This window comes from Lipophrys pholis, assembly GCF_963383615.2.
Source record: "Lipophrys pholis genome assembly, chromosome: 7".
Lineage (NCBI taxonomy): Eukaryota > Metazoa > Chordata > Actinopteri > Blenniiformes > Blenniidae > Lipophrys > Lipophrys pholis.
The window spans coordinates 3,905,771-3,925,061 of record NC_137638.1 but is presented as its reverse complement, the minus strand read 5'-3'; the positions used below and the strand labels follow the sequence as shown (position 1 = coordinate 3,925,061).

Below are 19,291 nucleotides of genomic sequence, written 5' to 3'. Positions count from 1 at the left end.
AATTACAGGTAAAGTCTGATAACATCGGTTCATCGACTACAACTACGATCGTCTTCATTATCTCTTAATCTCTAAATTAGTTAATTCATCTTGAATAGCCGAGCAGCTGTTGGATCTTTAACATGCCAAAAGGTGGTTGAACAAAATGTCTAAATGTTAAATGGTCTTGATTGACTACAGTTCTCACTGCATCGACACGCAGGATTAAAGGAACTGGAATATATTTTTAAAATATTCACACACAAAGAAGTGGTAATTGCTGAATTTCAGACGGATATTATTAACAAAGTCAATCAAAATGTCTCTGTTAACTTTCCTTGGCAGCTGTAGATTGAAGTAAAAGGCTGCTCTGTCTGGAGAACGAAGATGCAGAGCGTCGTATATAACTCAGGACAACAATGCTGTTTGAGTTCATATTGGATATTTTAATGTTACTACTACTTTTGCTGCAATGTTTAAACGGGACTTAAGTCACATAGACAATCAGGTACTTGCACAGCATTTTAAGTGAAAATGCATCTTTTTTGCATTTTTGTTTCAGAGAAGTTACACGTTTACACTGTAACGTTTTGAAAATGACGTCTGTTTCCATGGAAACGTATTTGAAGAGTTGCCTTTTCCCACTAACTGCTGTAACTTCACATAACATCCAGATTATAGAGCATCTCCATCCACTAACATCCAGATTATAGAGCATCTTCCTCCACCAACACCCAGATTATAGAGCATCTTCATCCACTAACATCCAGATTATAGAGCATCTTCCACCACCAACATCCAGATTATAGAGCATCTTCCACCACCAACATCCAGATTATAGAGCATCTCCATCCACTAACATCCAGATTATAGAGCATCGTCCTCCACCAACATCCAGATTATAGAGCATCGTCCTCCACCAACATCCAGATTATAGAGCATCTTCCTCCACCAACATCCAGATTATAGAGCATCTTCATCCACTAACATCCAGATTATAGAGCATCTTCCACCACCAACATCCAGATTATAGAGCATCTTCCTCCTCTAACATCCAGATGATAGAGCACCCCCTCTCACATCCGGAGTATAGAGCATCGTCCTCCTCTGACATCCAGATTATAGAGCATCTTCCTCCACCAACATCCAGATTATAGAGCATCTTCCTCCACCAACATCCAGATTATAGATCATCTTCCTCAACCAACATCCAGATTATAGAGCATCTTCCTCCTCTAACATCCAGATTATACAGCATCTTCCTCCAATAACTTCCACAACACTCATCTCCTACATACACACAACTTGTACCATCTACCTGAAGGTACAGGCACTTGAAATCATGAAATACAGACCATAATACTCACCATCGACCAAAGCAGGCAGACGTTGTGAATCTCACAACAGTTGACTGTATGTGAGAAAGCACTGAGCAGGAATGTTCTGCGTGGTTGCCCCCTGCTGATCAGACGTCAGGTATGTACCTGTTCCGATCAGGCCGTACCTGCACGGTGCAGGAACAGGCCGCCGGCTGCCGCTCCGGGGTGGGTGGGGGTGGGGGTGGGGGTGGGGGGCTGTCACATTCCTGCACTTCGCCTCGCGGGGAGGAATGTTCCTGGGCAAACCTGCCTCAGTGCTGTCTCCTAATAATTCTCACTGTTCGCTCTAATCCGCTTGAAGTGTGAGATGAGTGGGTTTTACTGCATTAGGGCATTTCACACAGTGTCAAGTGTGTGTGTGTGTGCGTGTGTGTGTGGTGAAATTATGCTCCGGCTCGTCTACAGTGTATTAGCCGGAGAAGTGCGGACGCTCTGCTTCATCTGCAGTGTAACACACTAATGTAAGTAACTTTTCATTTTGCCCGTTTTGTATGAAATCATATTGATTTGTCATACGAGGCCACGCGACTCACTTTACAAGTTTTAATACCGGAATTGCATGATAGGATTTATCAATATGAGACGAGTGAGGGTGTGTGGGGGGGGGGGTTTAAGTGAGCGTCTTGTCACTTTCCTCATCGTAATTACAAGCAGGAAATGGGATGTCCATAACTGGAAATCCCTAGATGCCGCAAATCGAAATCCATAAATGATGACGAACGTTATAAACGTGCGTCCGTCATGCTTGAGGAAAGGCCCGACAGCCGCCGGCGCCGCAAACCTCTTTATTTAAATCACGAGGGCGTCGCTGGCGGCCAACGTCGTGGGCAAGATCGTCCCGACGTTGGCCGTGTGATATCGCCCATGATTCAAGTCGTCTGTTTGGCTTCCTGCGCAATTTTGGTGACGTTCATCCTCATAATCGCATCAATGCGTGTTCTAATTTTTCCAGGTCGGATTCATTTCAAAGAATCAGATCAACTGGACCTGGTCGTATGTTTGACATTTGTTCCATCGATGGGATTAGTTCTTTCAATTCAATGTGCTTTACCATGTGTCTCATCAGACTGACATGGGCGGTTCGCATTGATTTAATCATTGTTTTTGAGTTTTAGTTTTTTCTATATACTCACCATTGTTTCATAGCTGTTTATGTTCTTTAATTTGAAGTCATTCACAAAAGTGAAGCATTTATTACAACATGACATGTAATTTAGACAAATTTTGAAGAAAAAAAACTTAAACTCAAGAGAGTAAATTCCGCATCAGTGTCGGGTGACATGTGACAAATTTAAGAAAAATATTTTTTCACCTGCAGTTTTCATTGGGGTCGAATCGTTCTGTATTGGGAGGACGGACGGGGAAGGAGAGAAGTCTTTTCATAAAAACTCCATTTGTATGTTAAAATGAAAAAGTTTGAAAATATCTCGCGGGCAGACGTGGAGTGGTGAGGAAGAAGGAGAGAGGAAGACTCTCACTGATATCTGGTCTGAAGACTTTATATCGCGGTTGTTTGTGGCTACCTATTAGCCACGCGCTAACTAGCCTAACCACCACGGGCTAAAGCGGCGGGAATTCTGGTTACGGTCCGGACCAATCAGTGAGCCGTGTTTCTTCTTTACTTCCTCTCTGGTTCAGTGTTTGTTTCGGGCGACAGCGCCCCCAAACCAGCAGCTGTTGTAATTGCATTTTGATCCGGTTTCAAAAGTTGAATGTGAACGCCACCCGAACCAAATGAAGGGGTGAAAATTGTCGTCCCCCCCCCCCCCCCAACCTCCCAAGTGAACCGAGTCCTGGATGTCAAAACAAATCCAAACACATGTCCTCAAATTTTTCGTCGTGCTACGTCGTGCTACATCGTGCTACGTCAGCCTCCAAACCAGGTCGACGGCACAAGTTTCATTCCCTCCGTCCTCGCCGAGCGTCCCTGCCTCCCTGATTAGAGGTCTCCTCCGGGCGTAATGACAGAATTGTGTTCCTGTCGGTTCCTGCTGCTCGCAGTGGGCTAATAGTCACGTTAGCCCACGCAGCGTGTCATTACCTCTCCACCCGTAGCCCAATGAGGGCCAAGTCTGTCATTTTGAGGCTAAATCACAGGGCAGGGGGGCCGGAGATCGCAGTCGCACCGGTGCTCTGAAAACTCCAGCGTTTTGTTTTGGGTTTTTTTTCTTTCCACCCACCCGTCCTCGCCGCACTTAATATGCAGCGACTTACACATTCTGCATTAACCGGGGAGGAATTACTGCGACATGGGCTGGAGGACGCCAAGTGGAAGTCAAAGAGAGGCGCTTTGATGGCTCGCCGATACCCCCCCACCCCCCCCCCCCCCCCGCCCCCCCGCAACATCATTCCATCAAAATCGTAATTTGAGACACACTGCTCATTTCTGACTGTGATTGGATGATTCATGGTTATCACTCGGATGATTAGCAGGCTCGCCGAGCATCTATCAGAGCTCGGGCTAATCTGCTTTGATTATTAGCCTCTAAGCCTTCCTTCCATGCTGGGCTTGTCGAGTACACAGCCATGAGAAATTACTCTCCCCTCGTATTTGTATTAATCTATCTGTGCTTACTTGTCAAACTGATAATTGCCTCGCGCGTACTTGAGATCACCCCCTCAAATGGGGAAAAAAAAAAAAAAAAAAGTATTTGCGTTTTTCCTTAAGCCTGCAAACATTCCTCCACACTCTGCTGTGTAGTGCTACGACGTGCGAATCAATTATTGCCACACAAACGCCATTAGATGCGAAGGCGCAGATAGCGGCGAGGACAAAGCGCCTCCAATTAGTCTCAGGTGCGGCGACTGTTCGCCCGCGGCGTTCCGCCGGTAGCTCTACCGGAACCCTCCGCCGCGGCTGTTTGCGATTAAGATTACACGTGTCGACGTGTCGTGGAGGGAAAGGAAAAAAAACAACAAAAAAAAAAACAACACACAAGTCAGAATATATTTGCTCGCCGGACGAGACGCGGGCCACAACGGGAGTCGTTTCACCCACTTTCTCCCACACACACACACACAAAAAAAAAAACTTCTGCGCATTTCACAGCTTATTGGTCACAGTGGGCTTTTAATACCGACCACAAGTTGCCCCGCGGCTGAAACTTCATGGGAAATAAGCTGAGCACGATATATTTAACACGTCTTCTCTCCCGGCCTGTGGCTCCGTAAGAAGATAAGAAGTGGATCCGGTTTTGATCCACGTGAGCCAGATCTTAGCGAAAGCTGTGGGTCCATCCTTGAGTCGGGGTGAGGGTAGGGCGGGGTGGGGTGGGGGTGGGGGGTGGGGGGGGGGGGGGGGGGGGCGCTGATAATTATGAGCGAGCGTGACCGTGTTATACAATACCGCGCGCATCTTTTTTTCACCCGGCGCCGTGACCTTTCTCCGCCCGAGAACCGGCGTCCGCCCGACTCTGCCCTTTGCCGGGGCCGTGCTGTTGTTGTGTAAGCGAAAAGGGGGGCACAACGTGAATAACGTTGGTATTTGCGCGGCGGCCTGTGCGCCGAGCGGCGAGCTAACTGGAGCAGGAGAATGGCGCTGTTCGGCGAGGTTCACGGCTGTTATTCCTACAGGCCATGAGCGTGAACGGAGCTAATGCCATCTGACAGTTCTGGAGCAAGAAGAGGAGGGCTGGACAGAAAGGAGGAGAGAGGAGAGGGGTTGGGGTTGGGGGGGGGGGGGGGTGTTAAGAGATAGAGATGGGGGTGGGGGTGTATGGGGTGGAGGGGGGGGGTGGATGAGAGAGAAATAGGGGATGAGCTAGATATGGACAAAGCAGGGATGAGGGATATGGGAGGGGAAGGGCTAAAGAGGCGATACTGTAGGGACTCTATTGTTACCCGCCGTAGAAAACGGCCTCGGAGAGCCGTCGCTTTTTATCAGTGTGACACGTTAAAAAAAAAAAAAAACGTTTTCTCCCAAAATACGCAAGTCCAAACCTCAAAGCAATCTCAAGATTTTCTATCCAGCCCCTCGTCGTGTTTGAGTCGCCGCAGCCATTTTGGAAAAGGAAAAAAAAAATTAAAAAAAGCGGCGTCGCTCTGATTTCGTTCACGAACTTCAACAATACAAGCGCCTCTCTTTCTTTCTTTCTTTCTTTTTTTTTTTTTTTTTTTTTGTGTCTCACAATCCGCAAAATGAGTCGTAGCGCTTAAACCCTGACAGACAAAAGATGGCGTGAAGAGAGGAGGAGGAGGAGGAGGAGGAGGAGGAGGAGGAGGAGGAGGAGGGGCGATGGCCGGCAGACAGATGGAGGAAGACGTGAGGTGGGATCTTCACCACTGTAATTTGACGGCTCCAGTCTCCAGTTTCTTGAAGGCGGCGTGCGGCAGACACCCTGCTTGCCCGGCCAACCTGTCATTAGCAGCATGGCAGAGAGGCGCGGGGATGCGGCGTCTCGCCGTTTGTCACGTCTTTCTTTGAAAAGCTGCGCCTCTGATTATGGAGGGAACCGTCTCTCCTCTCAGCGGCGGGACGGCCAAATAGCTTCACGTTGCGGAAGGAGAGTTTCCAAACTTTTATTCTGTCGTTTTCAAAGAGAAGAAGAAGTGGAGGTTTGAATCGATTTGCACAAACCAGTTTTACTCCCGCCTTTCAATACTCTTTAACGTCTTTATAGTTCTTGTTTTCTTTGTCGCTGAGTCGACGTTGGATCGGTGTGACGCCTTAACCCTTCATTGGACACTCGCTTGAATATCTTTTGTGTGTTTGCAGCCAGTCAACACCGAATTGTTGCATCATCACAAATATAACAAGAATGTTCTATAGTTTAACGGAAAAAGAAATAATTCACCAAACTTGGTGAAAAAGTATCACTACGGTAAAGTTTCACGTTTACGCTGCAACGATGCCCGTTTCCATGGAAACGACAAACAGTATCTTACCAACACTAGAATAATACAACTAATAAAATCATCTACGTGTATACGTGTCTTTTAGAAGGATTAAGTCAAAACTACTGCACGGATTTTGTCAAATGTTTCACCACAGATTGATGTTAAGATTTAATGCAAGATTCCATTAAATTCATTAAAGCTCAACCTTTGGTCGACCTAAGAACGCTGTGCTTGCTCTCATTGGATGATATTCTTCAGAAACCAGCAGTGACTGTTATCCAATACTGAGGCCTGGTCTCCATGACGACGCTTCAGGTGAAGACATGTTGTTTTTGAGGCGCCGTTTCAAGAAAAGTTTCACGTTTATATGGCGGCATTTTGAAAACGATGTCCGTTTCCACGGAAACGGTAGAAATGCTGAAAAACGATGCAGTTGGCATGTCGGGCCACTAGGTGGCTCTGTTGGTTGCTTTTCTAATGAAACCAAACAAACGTGTACACAGAGAAGGTTATGAATACGCTCTAAACATTAACAATGGGAGAACACGGACATTCTAGTGGACAGACCACCAAGTTGGATTGGTATTACGGGGACTTTCAAAATAAAACTCTAAATATGAACATCAACGGTGCCTCCATTTCTTTTAACTTCCTGTTGAAGTGACACACACTAGGATCCAGAGAAGAGCGGTTCCTATAGTTTGTGTCCGAGAACTTTTTTGGGGGGGGGGGGGGGTGTTTCCCTCTCGGACCCTTGCTGTGGTTTAGTGTTTGGGCCTGCCTGCGTCTGTCCAGGAGTTTGTTGGCGAACGCCATGTCCCGTCTCCAAGATGGAGTTACGATGGGGCCGTGCTCCTGGCTCCGGAGGGCCGGGTCCCGGGCGGAGTGGTGGTGGTGTTGGGTTGGTGGGGGGGGGGGGTGGGGGGGTCGCGGCTGGAAGAGAAACCACTTCTGTTAACAGAAAGCGAGCGGCATCAAAGGTGGTGTTTGGTTGTTTGGCAGCACATCACACGGAGCGGGAGGCAGAGCGCCCCTCGGCACCCTCCATCATTAAAGCTGCTGGCCCACATCTATAGATTAGAATGGCTGCTGCGCTGCCTCGCAGGTCACACACACACACACACACACACACACACACACACACACACACACACACACACACACACACACACACACACACACACACACACTCTGCCGGGCTTTGATCAGGCTGTTGGTATTTGTGAGCGAACAAGTCGGCTCATGCTGACTCCTCAGCCTCTTTGTCTTGTGAAGGAGAAGCTTGGGGGGGTGAACTGTGTGTCTGTGTGACACCGCCCTCTGGTGGTGAAGTGGTGCACTGCCGCAGACCTCAAACACCCCCAGCGCGCTGATGCGAAGACACTTCGGGACAGCAAAATCTTTTAACCACGTGACAGCTGCAGTGGAGGAAGACAGTTGGTGTTTTCTGAGGTCCTGCTCGACGTTAATCTACTTTCAGACCACAGCTTTTCTTTTAATAATCTAACAGTGCTTCTACATTGTTCCATGCACAATTAATTAAAGTTTCTTTATTAAACCGTTCAAGCAGCAAGAATTAATCACTTACTCCATTTATTTCCACTTAAAGTAAAAAATCTGTTCGTTAAATGTGAATATTTCTGGTTTCTTTCTTCCTTCATGATGACAAGCCGTGTATTCTTTTATTAGTTGACTGATCGGACAAAATGAGACATTTAGTTTGCATATCAGGCTTTTGCAAGCACTTTTTCTCCATTTATTTGAGGGTTTAAAGATCAAATAACTCATCGATTCCTTTGGAAATAATTGATTAACATACAACACTTGACGTTGCAGTTCTAGAAGCTTTGTGTTTTGCAAGCACTAATTACGTTTTCCTCCTTATTTAGGGACCAAATAACAAAAGTTTGCGCACACAAACGGTTTCGCGACTATATTTTGATCTTCGGTAGATTCAGATTTTTCTGGGACGTCCTTCAATCGGCTAAAATCCTCAGTTTTGTTTGTAAAAGTCTTAGAAATTCATGTAAGCTCCATCTGCCATCGTCATACACGCAGGAAAATTCAGAATAATCAGCAATAAAAAAGAAAAAGAAACAAAGGTAGATGTAAATTATTTATATTTTATTTAAACTGGACTCCCTATAGTTAAGATGCACGCTTTATCAGGTTTTATGAAGTGTAAAGATATGAAAACTCTTCTTGGAGGTCTGAATTCTTTAATTAACAAAGAAACAAGATGTTTTTCACCATTATCTAGTAAAGCAAAATTACACATTGATTAACTGGTGATATAATCAATTTAATAGATACCGAACAACTTGTGCGGTTACTGGTTTAATGGCCACAAATACTCGAAGAAATATACTATTTAATAATCTCAAAGAGCTTTTACATGAGCAATTAATTGTAAAATGTTTAAATTTATCTTTTTTTTTTAACTGCAATCCAGGACAAAACAAGACATTTTGGACTTCCTATAGCTGTTTGAAGCACCGAGTGACATTTTTCCTGCATTTTCTAACGTGTCAAAGACTAAATAACTCATTGATTTTGTTGTGAATATAATCAATTTGTTAATGGATAACGAATGACCTGCAGTTCTAGTGGCCGCATGTACGAGATTAACAGGTGCCCCGAAGAGCCTTTTTCTGAAGGGTAAATGTTAAAGTTATCTCATTTACATTTTACAGATATTTTTACACTGCATGGAGCCTTTGCAAACACTCTGGGAGGTTTTTGTGCATTGTTTAACATTTTAAAGACTAAATAAGTTGATAATTTGTTCGGGGTTGAGTCAATATGTTAATAGGTAACGAACAGTTTCCGCATCGGCAACCAAAAAGGGACTCGGGACCAACTCCAGGCCTTCACTAGAAACGGTTGACATTTAGTAGATTATAGCGTGCTAAAAAAAAAAAATAAATACAATAAGAAACAAGGATTCATATTCATATATTCACACGTTTGGCAAAATGGCTCCATGGCACCCCCTACATTGTTTTCACATTTGTAACGTATAAAATGTTCTACACGTTCAACACGTTTCACCCACGTGCAAGAAATTCAATAGACTTATGCAGCATTTCAAATGTAATTGACTTTTTGCGTGAAATGCGTGAAAAACAATCTTTATATAGCACGGCCTGACGTTGTGATATCGTCCTTGAGATCGGTCGGGATATGAAGCACATCAGGAAACACAACAATGTCATGACACCCATACTCTGAAACCAACAGGAAGTCCGCCATAGGCTTTAACTGTGAAATTCTTGTGTTGGGTACAGGGTATAAAAGAATCTTCAGTAAAGGTCAAAGGGTGTGGCCATGGCAGCCTCCCGAAAATCTGACGAGTCACCATGAAACAGGAAGTGACGTGTAACTCTGCTATACACGCTGCCATGGGCCTGAAACGTTACATGCTTGATCAAATCCGTATCCATACACAGACATAGCGCCACCTGCTGGCAACTGGCACGATCTTTTTTTTTTTTTCTCTCTCATTTTTATATATTATGAACATCATTGATGACTCGCTGTGAAAATTGCGAGGTTTCGTTAAAGGGCACGTCCCTCTGAGCTTTAACGTGTCGGGTCTGACAACAGACACAGGTCCTGCAGTGAATCTCCGCCGACAGCGCATCAGAAATTGGACATTTTTGGCACTTTCATGTCATATCGTTTGCTCACTCTTCCAGCTCACAAAACCTCGACATGCACAACGTTCCGGAGTGTGCGAGGACCCGTTCAACACTGCTTAAAGCTTTAATGGATCTTATAGCTTATTTTTGCCTTGATGTCTGCGGCGTTCATGTGTTTCGCGTCCGTCTCCTCCTTTGATTTTGCTTTTTGAAGTGCTGTGTGCGAGCAGCATGCAGACGGAGGTATTTACCGTCTGAGAGAGCCAGTTTCAGGTTTATGGGTCAAACAGTGTTGAGAAATGCTTGAAAAACCCACAGGAGGAGTTTCTCCTGTTTTTCTCAGTCTTGTGACGACGAGCATGGCTTCACCTTTGACCTCCCCCTCCTTCTGCTGACTCAGCATACCCTTTCTCACCGACCCAGAATTGAACTTCGGTTCGATCAGCCCTCCATCGTTACCCTTAAAATACGAGTAAAAACGGCAGAAATAGTTTTTTTTTTTGTGTGTAAATAATTACTTTTGCTGCGTTTTATACGTTTCACTTTGTGTTTATCCTGTGATGCACTTTGAAAGAGGAATAGTTTTATAGTTAAAACGAGGTCATCACTTTAAAAAAAACTAAACTACATTTTGAGCTTTTTTCCTTTGGATTTCTGCACGGCAATCATAAAAAGAGCCTTTCTTTTTTTTTTTTTTCTTCTTTTTTTTGCTTATTTACGTAAGGCGCTTCTGCTGTTAGCATGCCGGCTTGCTAATATATCAGGTATCAGGAATCAGAGCGGACATCTGCCCTCGCATCAACACCTCCAGCGATGCACGCAGCTCCGCGCGCAGCAAGAAACATCGGGGATGACAGTGCGTTCCGCTCAGCACCAGTGCGGACGCCCTTACTTGTCAGACGCATTAACATTTGCGGCCCCGTGCGCCGCCGCCGCCGCGGCGGCTTTGGCTGACACGCCATCCCCGCGCAAACACGGAGCAGCGTGCGGCGTGGGCACGCGGACGGCCTGCCAGGTCCACTCCGCCTGCGTCCGTCACGTTGGTATGATTACTCTGAGCTGAGCTGTCTCTCCGGGCGACGGACCTCGCTCCCTGTTTGTGTCCTCGTCTGAAATGTGACCGTATAGGTTGATTATGTAAGCAAATCGCTGAAAGGCCACCGGGATTCACTCGTACGTCAACCTTTCAAGCTGAATTATACCCGAACAAATGTCCCGATTCAGACCCCAAAATGCCATTTTAACATTTCTGATGCACCAATAAATTAATTAAGGTTGTTTGGTATTATAGTGGAGTGTTGTCCGACTCGACAGCTTTCAAGGTCTTTGTCTTGACTCTGTCCACACGAGCCAAAATGCGTTTCCATCCACACGTCACTATGAACACGGCTCAACACGATGCCTAAGGGCATGTAGGGCCCTTAGTCCTGACCCCTTAAAGTCTTGGTCTTGTCTTGTCTTTGTCTTGGTCTAGTCCTGGTCTTAGTCTTGTCTTGGTGTTTTCTTGGTCTTGGTCTTGTCTTGGTGTTCTCTTGGTCTTGGTCTAGTCCTGATCTTGGCCTAGTCTTGGTCTAGTCCTGGTCTTGGTCTAGTCTTAGTCTTGGTCTAGTCCTGGTCTTGATCTTGGTCTTGTCTTGGTCTTAGTCTAGTCCTGGTCTTGATTTTGGTCTTGGTCTAGTTCTGGTCTTGGTCTTGGTGTTGCCTTGGTCTTGGTCTAGTCCTGGTCTTGATCTTGGTCTTGGTGTTGTCTTGGTCTTGGTCTTGGCCTAGTCCTGATCTTGGTGTTATCTTGGTCTAGGTCTAGTCCTGGTCTTGGTCTTGGTGTTGCCTTGGTCTTGGTCTTGGCTTAGTCCTGGTCTTGGTCTTGGTGTTACCTTGGTCTTGGTCTAGTCCTGGTCTTGATCTTGGTCTTAGTCTTGGTCTTGGTCTTGGTCTTGGTCTAGTCTTGGTCTTGGTCTTGGTGTTGCCTTGGTCTTGGTCTAGTCCTGGTCTTGATCTTGGTCTTGGTCTAGTCCTGATCTTGGTCTTGGTCCTGGTCTTGGTCTAGGTCTAGTCCTGGTCTTGGTCTAGGTCTGGTCCTGGTCTTGGTCTTGGTCTTGGTCTAGTCCTGGTCTTGGGCTTGTCTTAGTGCTCCCAATAGATGGATCAGGCGCCTTGCATGGCGACGTCCTCCACTGGAGTGTGAATGGATGAATGTGAAAAGCGCTTTATAAGTGAAATCCAATTACATTTTGAATGCTCTGGTCTCGTCTTGGTCTCGACTTGGTCTAGTCCTGGTCTTGGTCTCGACTTGATCTCAGGTTAGGTGGTCTTGACTACAACGCTATGGCGTCACTATAATAAACCGGATCTCTGTCTTTGAAGTGACGCAGGAAGCTGAAACCTGTAGGATTCAGGTGAAACATGGAAACTCTCCACAGCTCAGAATTCAAGCTCTTGTTTTCATCCCTCTGCCAGTAGCCCGATCCGAGGTTACGGTTCGCGTGCCGGCTGTAAAACATGCCTTGTATTTTTCACCAAACACATGACAGGCAAGGCTGAAAGGTCAGAGGTCACAGAGTCATCTGACCTGGAGAGGCTGAGTGAAGAAATATGGGGGGTGGGGGGGGGGGCGGCATGGATGTCCAATAAAACAAGATTGATAATGGCAGAAACGCAGTTTTCAGAGGGGACGCTGGGACACGTCCAACCTGGAGTGCCACGGATATTTTAATCTTCCTCACTTGGATGTTGTTAGTGGTTTTTTTTTTGTTTTTTTCTTTCCCTCTCCTCTGGATAACTGACCAAAATGAGACCCTGATGTGGGACATTTTCTGCTGCTGCAGTACTTTGATCCGATGAAATGCCACCATCAGTGCTTTGTCCCGCACAATCCCCAAGCTTTTTTTAGAACCGCTATTTTGTACTTGATTCGGAGAGAGGGAGAGAGGGAGAGAGATCTCTGATGTTTGTTGTTCCCGTCGAGGTGGAAAGAGGCCGTGAGTGAGGCCGGCTGACGGAGCCCAGCCACTAAAAACAAGTCAATTATCACAATTTATGCCAGAGTGGCTGGAGAGCGGCGAACATCCGGGCGTGGGTTGTATTTCCCAACACAGCCACACATTGTATGATGAAAAGAACCAAGTATTTCCACCTTTATTTTAGCGGAAAGCCCCGTTGAGATCAAGAAGGTTACAGTCCCATTGAAATCGATAGATGAAGTAAAACGTCTGTAAAAAAAGTGTTTCACTGTAGATCTTTCAGTAATACCTTTGAATCTTTAATATTGATGTTACACACATTTTGAGCTTCATGCCACTGATACCTGGGTGATGCGTTCAGGTGCATCACGTAACGCCGACCCCTCTTTTATTGTGTTTTCCCTTTTTTAAATTTGGCGGGTGCAGCTGGTAATAGTAACAGCGTTTCAGAAAAGTTGTGTTTTTCCCCCCGTTTCCATGAAATGTTTCCACCTTGGGAGCCGTTTTCAAAAAGTTACGTTTTCAGTGGCTCGAAGCAAGGTTGTTGTGTAAACAGATGCCCAAAAAGTTTAGCCTTTTAGTTCAAATGTTGGCGTTTAAACGCGGAAACATTAACCTTATGAGCTTCATTCAATAATTAAAGCAGTTTATTACCATCTATAGTTTCACTTTATTTTTCAGTAACATTTTTTAACAAATGACCCTGAATTCTGTTTATTATTGAGTCACAGTGCCCTCTAGTGGCCATACTGATTATTTGAATAAATGTATTAAACCATTTTCAACCTCCATTTCTCACATCAATTATTTTAGGAATATTTTATATATTTTTTCTTACATGTTGTCAAACATGTCAGCAGTTCGTCCCCATCTGAACAATGAAAGCAAACAAATGTGTGTTTGGAAGAAGAAAAAAGCCGCTGCTGGCGGCGGTTTGTTGTGGTCATTAAGCCGGGTTTTATTTGCCCTCGGGAAGTTCAGCGGGAGAACAGCTGCATTGATCCGCGGGTCATAAGGCCTCCTCAAAAACCAAATGCATCCGGGGAATGCAGCGCAGATCATTGTAAAGCTAATCTGCAGGAGTGGGCACGACCCGGACGCGCCGAGGTCAGCCTCCAGCCAGCGAGCGCCGAGTGCCGAGGACAAGTCCTCTCGCATCGGCACGGAGGAAGAGGTTTTAAATGTCGTGGATCTCACAGCTTTTTTAGTTTCTGACGTCTCCAGAAAAATCTGTGCTGAAATGACCTGCATTCACAAGTCTAAAGAAAAAGAAGATTAGTTTAAAGTCGGTCTCAGAGAATATGATTAAATAGTTGTGCTAAACATTAAAATATGCTTTTACAGAATTTCTCTAATTTCTGATAATAATTATAACACCTGACACTTCTAACACTGTTGTTTTGCTCCTTGGCTTTGGGGAAACGTCTCTTCCTCTCAGTCAAGACCAGATTAAAGCTTCTAAGCTGTAAATATAAACAAATATGAAAACTGGTGACAAAATATTTAATCAGAAAGAGATTAAACATTATGCAAGTGAAAGTCAATTAACTTATATTTACCGTTTGTCCTATAACACATGACAGCATGAGAAATTTAAAGAGTGAAATATGATTTTTCTTTCATGCTTCCATACATATATTTACAGATAGATATAGCTTTGTCGTTCAACACATATGCCCATAGGCGCATACAAGAACAAACTTTTCCCGCACAAGGCTCTAACTAGGCTTTTAAAAAGTGTCTAAACAAAACGAGAACAATAAAAAGTATAAACAAAACACACTTAAAGCTGTGATAAAGTGCAACTTTATCGCCGTGGACGAAATTGCATAAAAGCGAAGGCCCTGTTCACACAACAACATTTAAGTGAAAAATGAGTTACTTAGTTTGTTTACTTGTAGGTTTTTGTTACATGAGACAGTCGTACCTAAAATAAAGTCAGCAAAGACCTTTGTTTTGGAGAACTTATTTAGACACAACATAGAAATACCGGTGTAGTAAGTAGAACAATTTGACAAAACTATATCTACACCAATTTATATAAAAAGAAATGGGCAGAGGATCGTTGTAATGTCAAATTCTTTTTCCGGGGTATTGTGCGGCTGAGTGAAAACTACTGAGGGCATCCCAAGAAGGTGGACATTTTTGAAAACGGGAGAATGCACAACTTTTTGAAAATGCTGCTACTGCGCGGTGTCATCCCAGATAGACGATTCCCAGTTAGACGATAGTGTTTTTCCAGATAGACGATTCCCATTTAGACGGCCCCCTGCTTTTTTTTTTTTTTTCTTTCCCTGCCATGATATTAAACTACGTGTCTTTTTGTGTAAAAATACATTACCATTCATCCTAGGCCACTGAAATGTTACAAATAATTCACTTATTATAATAAATCGTCTAACTGGGAATCCTCAAACTGGGAATCGTCTATCTCGGATGAAACCTACTGCACATGCTCAGTAGACGGAAAATAACAACAATGATGAGTTTGTCACATCAAATACTTGAGTGATACTTAATTGGAAGTACAGAAATGAGTTTGCCTTCCTGTCCTTCATTGTCTTGAATTCGTGTATCTGATCTCTCCCTCTGTTATTCAGTCCTTCTGCTCCAAAAAAAGAAAAAAAAAAAGTAAATGAAAGGAAAATAAATAGAAGGTCTGAAAACGTCACACTTGATGTGGTCTCGTTCACCCGCAGCAGAAATACAGATGTTTGGCCGGCAAGAGGAATTTGTGAGGATTTTTTCTTTTTTTTCCACTCTGAGTGCTTTCTGAGGACTCGGTGGCCTGGAGGCAGGGTGAGGCCGACCGACCACTTCAGCTCCCAGATTGTTTAAAAAAAAAAAAAAAAAGAAAAGATGCTTCTGGAGCTTTGTGCATTAGATTCAGAGCAGAAACCTGCTCCTCTGTTGTGATTGGAGGAGAGAATGCATGTTTATTGGGAGGTGAGGAGTGTGGCTTATTCCTGTTTTACTTGCAGCTCTTTGTCTTTAGAGTGGAGAGATGTTGGGGGGGGGGGGGACAAAAGCACAGGCTCTTTGTTACTCGAAGGTTCATGGAAATGCAGTTAAAAAAAAAAGCCACCTAATGGATCAAATTAGCATTTCAGGAAAACAACTTTCTCCAGTTTGAAAAGAAGAGACCATTTTTTTAAAAAAAAAGCTCATTCCATCTTTTAGATTCACAAATGAAGTAAATCTTCAGATTGTTGTCATTTTAAACTGAGATTTCCGTGTGATTCTAGTAAACCAACAAGTTTATGTTAATTGTAAGTTGTTGTTTTTTTTTTAAAAAAGGGTTTTGAATCTTCTTTTTTTATACAAAGACAACTCGAGTGGAGAAACAACCTAAACTATTAGTCTGTATCTTTATTTGTGAATTAGATTTTTTATTCGTAATGCGTTTTCTAAAGCTGCTGTGTAACACAAAGTATTTGTTCGAATAAAAAAGTAGTGAAGTGGCCGAAGAGTCATTTACACGGCGACGATTTCAAGTGAAAACGCTAAATGGTGCTCGAGGCCACTGGGAACTTTTTGAATTGGCTCCTTAGATGGAACTATAAAAAAAAAAAACCTGCTCCTTCTCTGCGTGCAGTCGTCGGCTGAAACATTGCTACTGAGCATGTGCACCATAGTCAGTGGTGTAGTGGTGCAGTGGTGGCCAGGAAAACCTTTTTCTTTGGTTTCACGTGTTAGAAAGGATCATTTTATGCCTTCATCATACTTATTATTTTACCTTCGTGTTTTTGCACTTTTAGAATTGATCTCCTAACAAATCAGTTGCATTATGTAATAATTAAGCAGTGTTATACTGTATTTATGTGCCTGTGAATGCCAGCGTATGTCACACCCAGAAACAACTACTTTACATAAGGGATTATTTTAAATAGCCAGTTTTCTCTGGAGAATAGTCTTTTGTTTTAGTTGTAGGTGTCTCTGTGAGAATATTGGGTTTCACTGAGTGTTGGTGGGTGCACCAGCAGGAAGTCCTACATATTCTCGTCTGTTTGGGTCATGAGGGCCCCCTTGGACCCCCCCAACCCCCCCCCCCCCCCCACCCCCATTCACAGGTAGATTTCTAAACAAGCGCCCTCCGCTCCGCCGTGGCTCCGATTGACTTCAAGGTTAAAGGCAGCGTGGCTGATTATGCGGTCCGCGGGGGGCGAAGGTCAAGGGTGACTTAAGACCCCCACTGACCCCACGCCCTCCCCACCCCCTCACGCATGGATCAAGTTTGATTCCGGATTGCCAAGAAAAGTAATGTCCCCCTTTCGAAATTCTTAATTCCAGACTTTTTGAATTTTTTTTTTTGAATTTTCAGTCAGCCCTTTAAAAAAAAAAAAAAAAACTTCCTGAAAATCGGCGTGTGTGAAAACAGACTCGGCGGTTTTCCGCTCCTCAAAGCTCCCGGCTGTGAAACTCCCCCGGCCAGCCACGGAGAATTTTAATGCTCAAATCTGCATGTAAAGACGTATCCAATTACGACACCTTGGCCAGGTCCTCCTTCGTAAGCCGCGCCGTTGACACGGTGACATATGGCGGCAGACTCTTACGGTATTAGAGTAAAGTGGGGAGACGGCGCCTCTGCCTTTGATCACCTCCGGCAGGTTACACGCGTCCTCGTATTTCTACCTGCCTCCCAAAACCCGCCGGCCCTGACAGCCCCTCTCACGTCTCCGGGGCTCGTTCCCGAGCCTCGCCTCTCCCCTCCGTCTGCTTCATGTATGTATGCATGCACACGGGCCGTGTGTGTGTGTGTGTGTGTGTGTGTGTGTGTGTGTGTGTGTGTGTGTGTGTGTGTGTGTGTGTGTGTGTGTGTGTGTGTGTGTGTGTGTGTGTGTGTGTGTGTGTGTGTGTGTGTGTGTGTGTGTGTGTGTGTGTGTGTGTGTGTGTGTGTGTGTGTGTGTGTGTGTGTGTTGCGTTTCAATGTGAAAAGCTCCTTATATGTGACTTAGTGCGGCCGGGGCCATTAGCATGCACGCCGGGGGGCAGGGCCGCCGTGGGAGCGTGGCTCACTCGTGAGAGTGGAACAAGTGGTATTAAGCAGGGTGGAGCTGTGGAGGGGCGAGTTTGAGGGGCCGGGCCAGGCCAGGCCATGCCGGGGGAGCAGGACTGGCTCGCTGTCCACCCGCAGTGTGAGGTTGAGGATCAGGTCGAGCAGCACGGCTCGCTCGGGGTGTGGCCGCTCCCAACACTGGATGCTCCTCACTATGGTCCCCTGCCCAGGACACTGGAGGGGATGAAGGAAGAGAAGACACTGGATGGTAAGACTCCCGCTGGGCTCTTAACTTTCCACTGCTCGGGGGGGGGGGGGGGGGGGGGGGGTTAGGCTAAATCGTGCTGACGAGCACATTTGTCACAATATTTTTTTTGAGATGCGGCTTTATGTGCAAGGTTTTTGGTTGAGCGAGTCGGACAGATTTCTAAAGCCGGCTGGTTTCTGTTTTCTTCCACAGTAATATATTACTGCAATGTGAAGTTGTCTTAACCTAGAACCGAAAATCTTGCAAAAGCCAAGCAAATACGTACTTTTTAAAGAAATCCTTTGAGAATATAGAATATTTAACCTTTAATATCTTATATGCGAGTGGACACTCATTCGCCAGACTTATTTTTGTAAAAAAATTTCCAAGTAATATGGTCTCAAATATACCATAAAGTTTCTCTGTATCTACATTTAGAAGCAGAAGTTCACAGCAGTGTGATTCATTAATGGTTTACCTGGTTCCCAGAGCTAATTGGTAGTAAAGGAGTGCATGAATAATAGGATAAAAAAAACCCTGGCGAGACTCCAAAGGACTGATTGTAGAGCAGTAGGTCGCCACCCTCTCCAAACCTTAATGCCAGCTTACGTACCTGTAGCTGAACACCTGTAGCAACACGTTCCAACCCCAACAAATTTAGCCAAATTTCAACTAAATTAACCTCCATGACATACAACTAGTCAATATAAAGTGATATAAAGTTCAGTTATAAGCTTTCTGCCCAAGCTCGACAAGCTGAGTCTTTTTTTTTTTTCCAGTACTCAAGTTCACGTGTCTTTATTAGCACGCTTGTTAGCATCAGCGTGATTTGCATTTATAGCGACTTGAGTTCAGAAATGTTTGAGTGATTCGGCTATTTTGTTAATGTAGACAAATATTGAACAAAGTAATGAAATTGACTCAAAGCCTGACTTGAAAAGGCGCATTTGTTGTATTTTTTATTTTTTTGCCTTTAATCGGAAATTGCTCGTTACCAACAAAGTACCATTCAGATATATACAGTATATATATATATATATATATATATATATATATATATATATATATATATATATATATATATATATATATATTAATGCATGTTGCTTGGCTTTTTCCACTAAACACCACAACTGTCTTTTGCCACCGGGGCAGTTTTTACCCTCCGAAATGGTCGTTTTAGTCAAAACTTGCCAACTGTTTGGTTTAGTTTATTTTCCTGTTTGTTCTTTGGATTTTTCACCTTAAAATGT

At 44.4% G+C, this 19,291-nt stretch overlaps 1 protein-coding gene across 2 annotated transcripts in view; it reads left to right on the top strand.

Moving 5' to 3' along the window:
- Window positions 1-19,291, top strand: part of nr6a1a (nuclear receptor subfamily 6, group A, member 1a) — a 140,448-nt gene that overhangs the window by 85,856 nt on the left and 35,301 nt on the right. The window contains exon 1 of one of the 2 annotated variants that reach the window (XM_080467862.1): window positions 17,932-18,059. The exons of the other annotated variant lie outside the window; for it this stretch is intronic. Within the exon in view, the coding sequence (XP_080323988.1) occupies window positions 18,035-18,059 (25 nt within the window). The 5' untranslated portion in view covers window positions 17,932-18,034. Of the gene's footprint in view, window positions 1-17,931; window positions 18,060-19,291 lie in introns of those variants that run through there. 2 annotated transcript variants of the gene reach the window in all.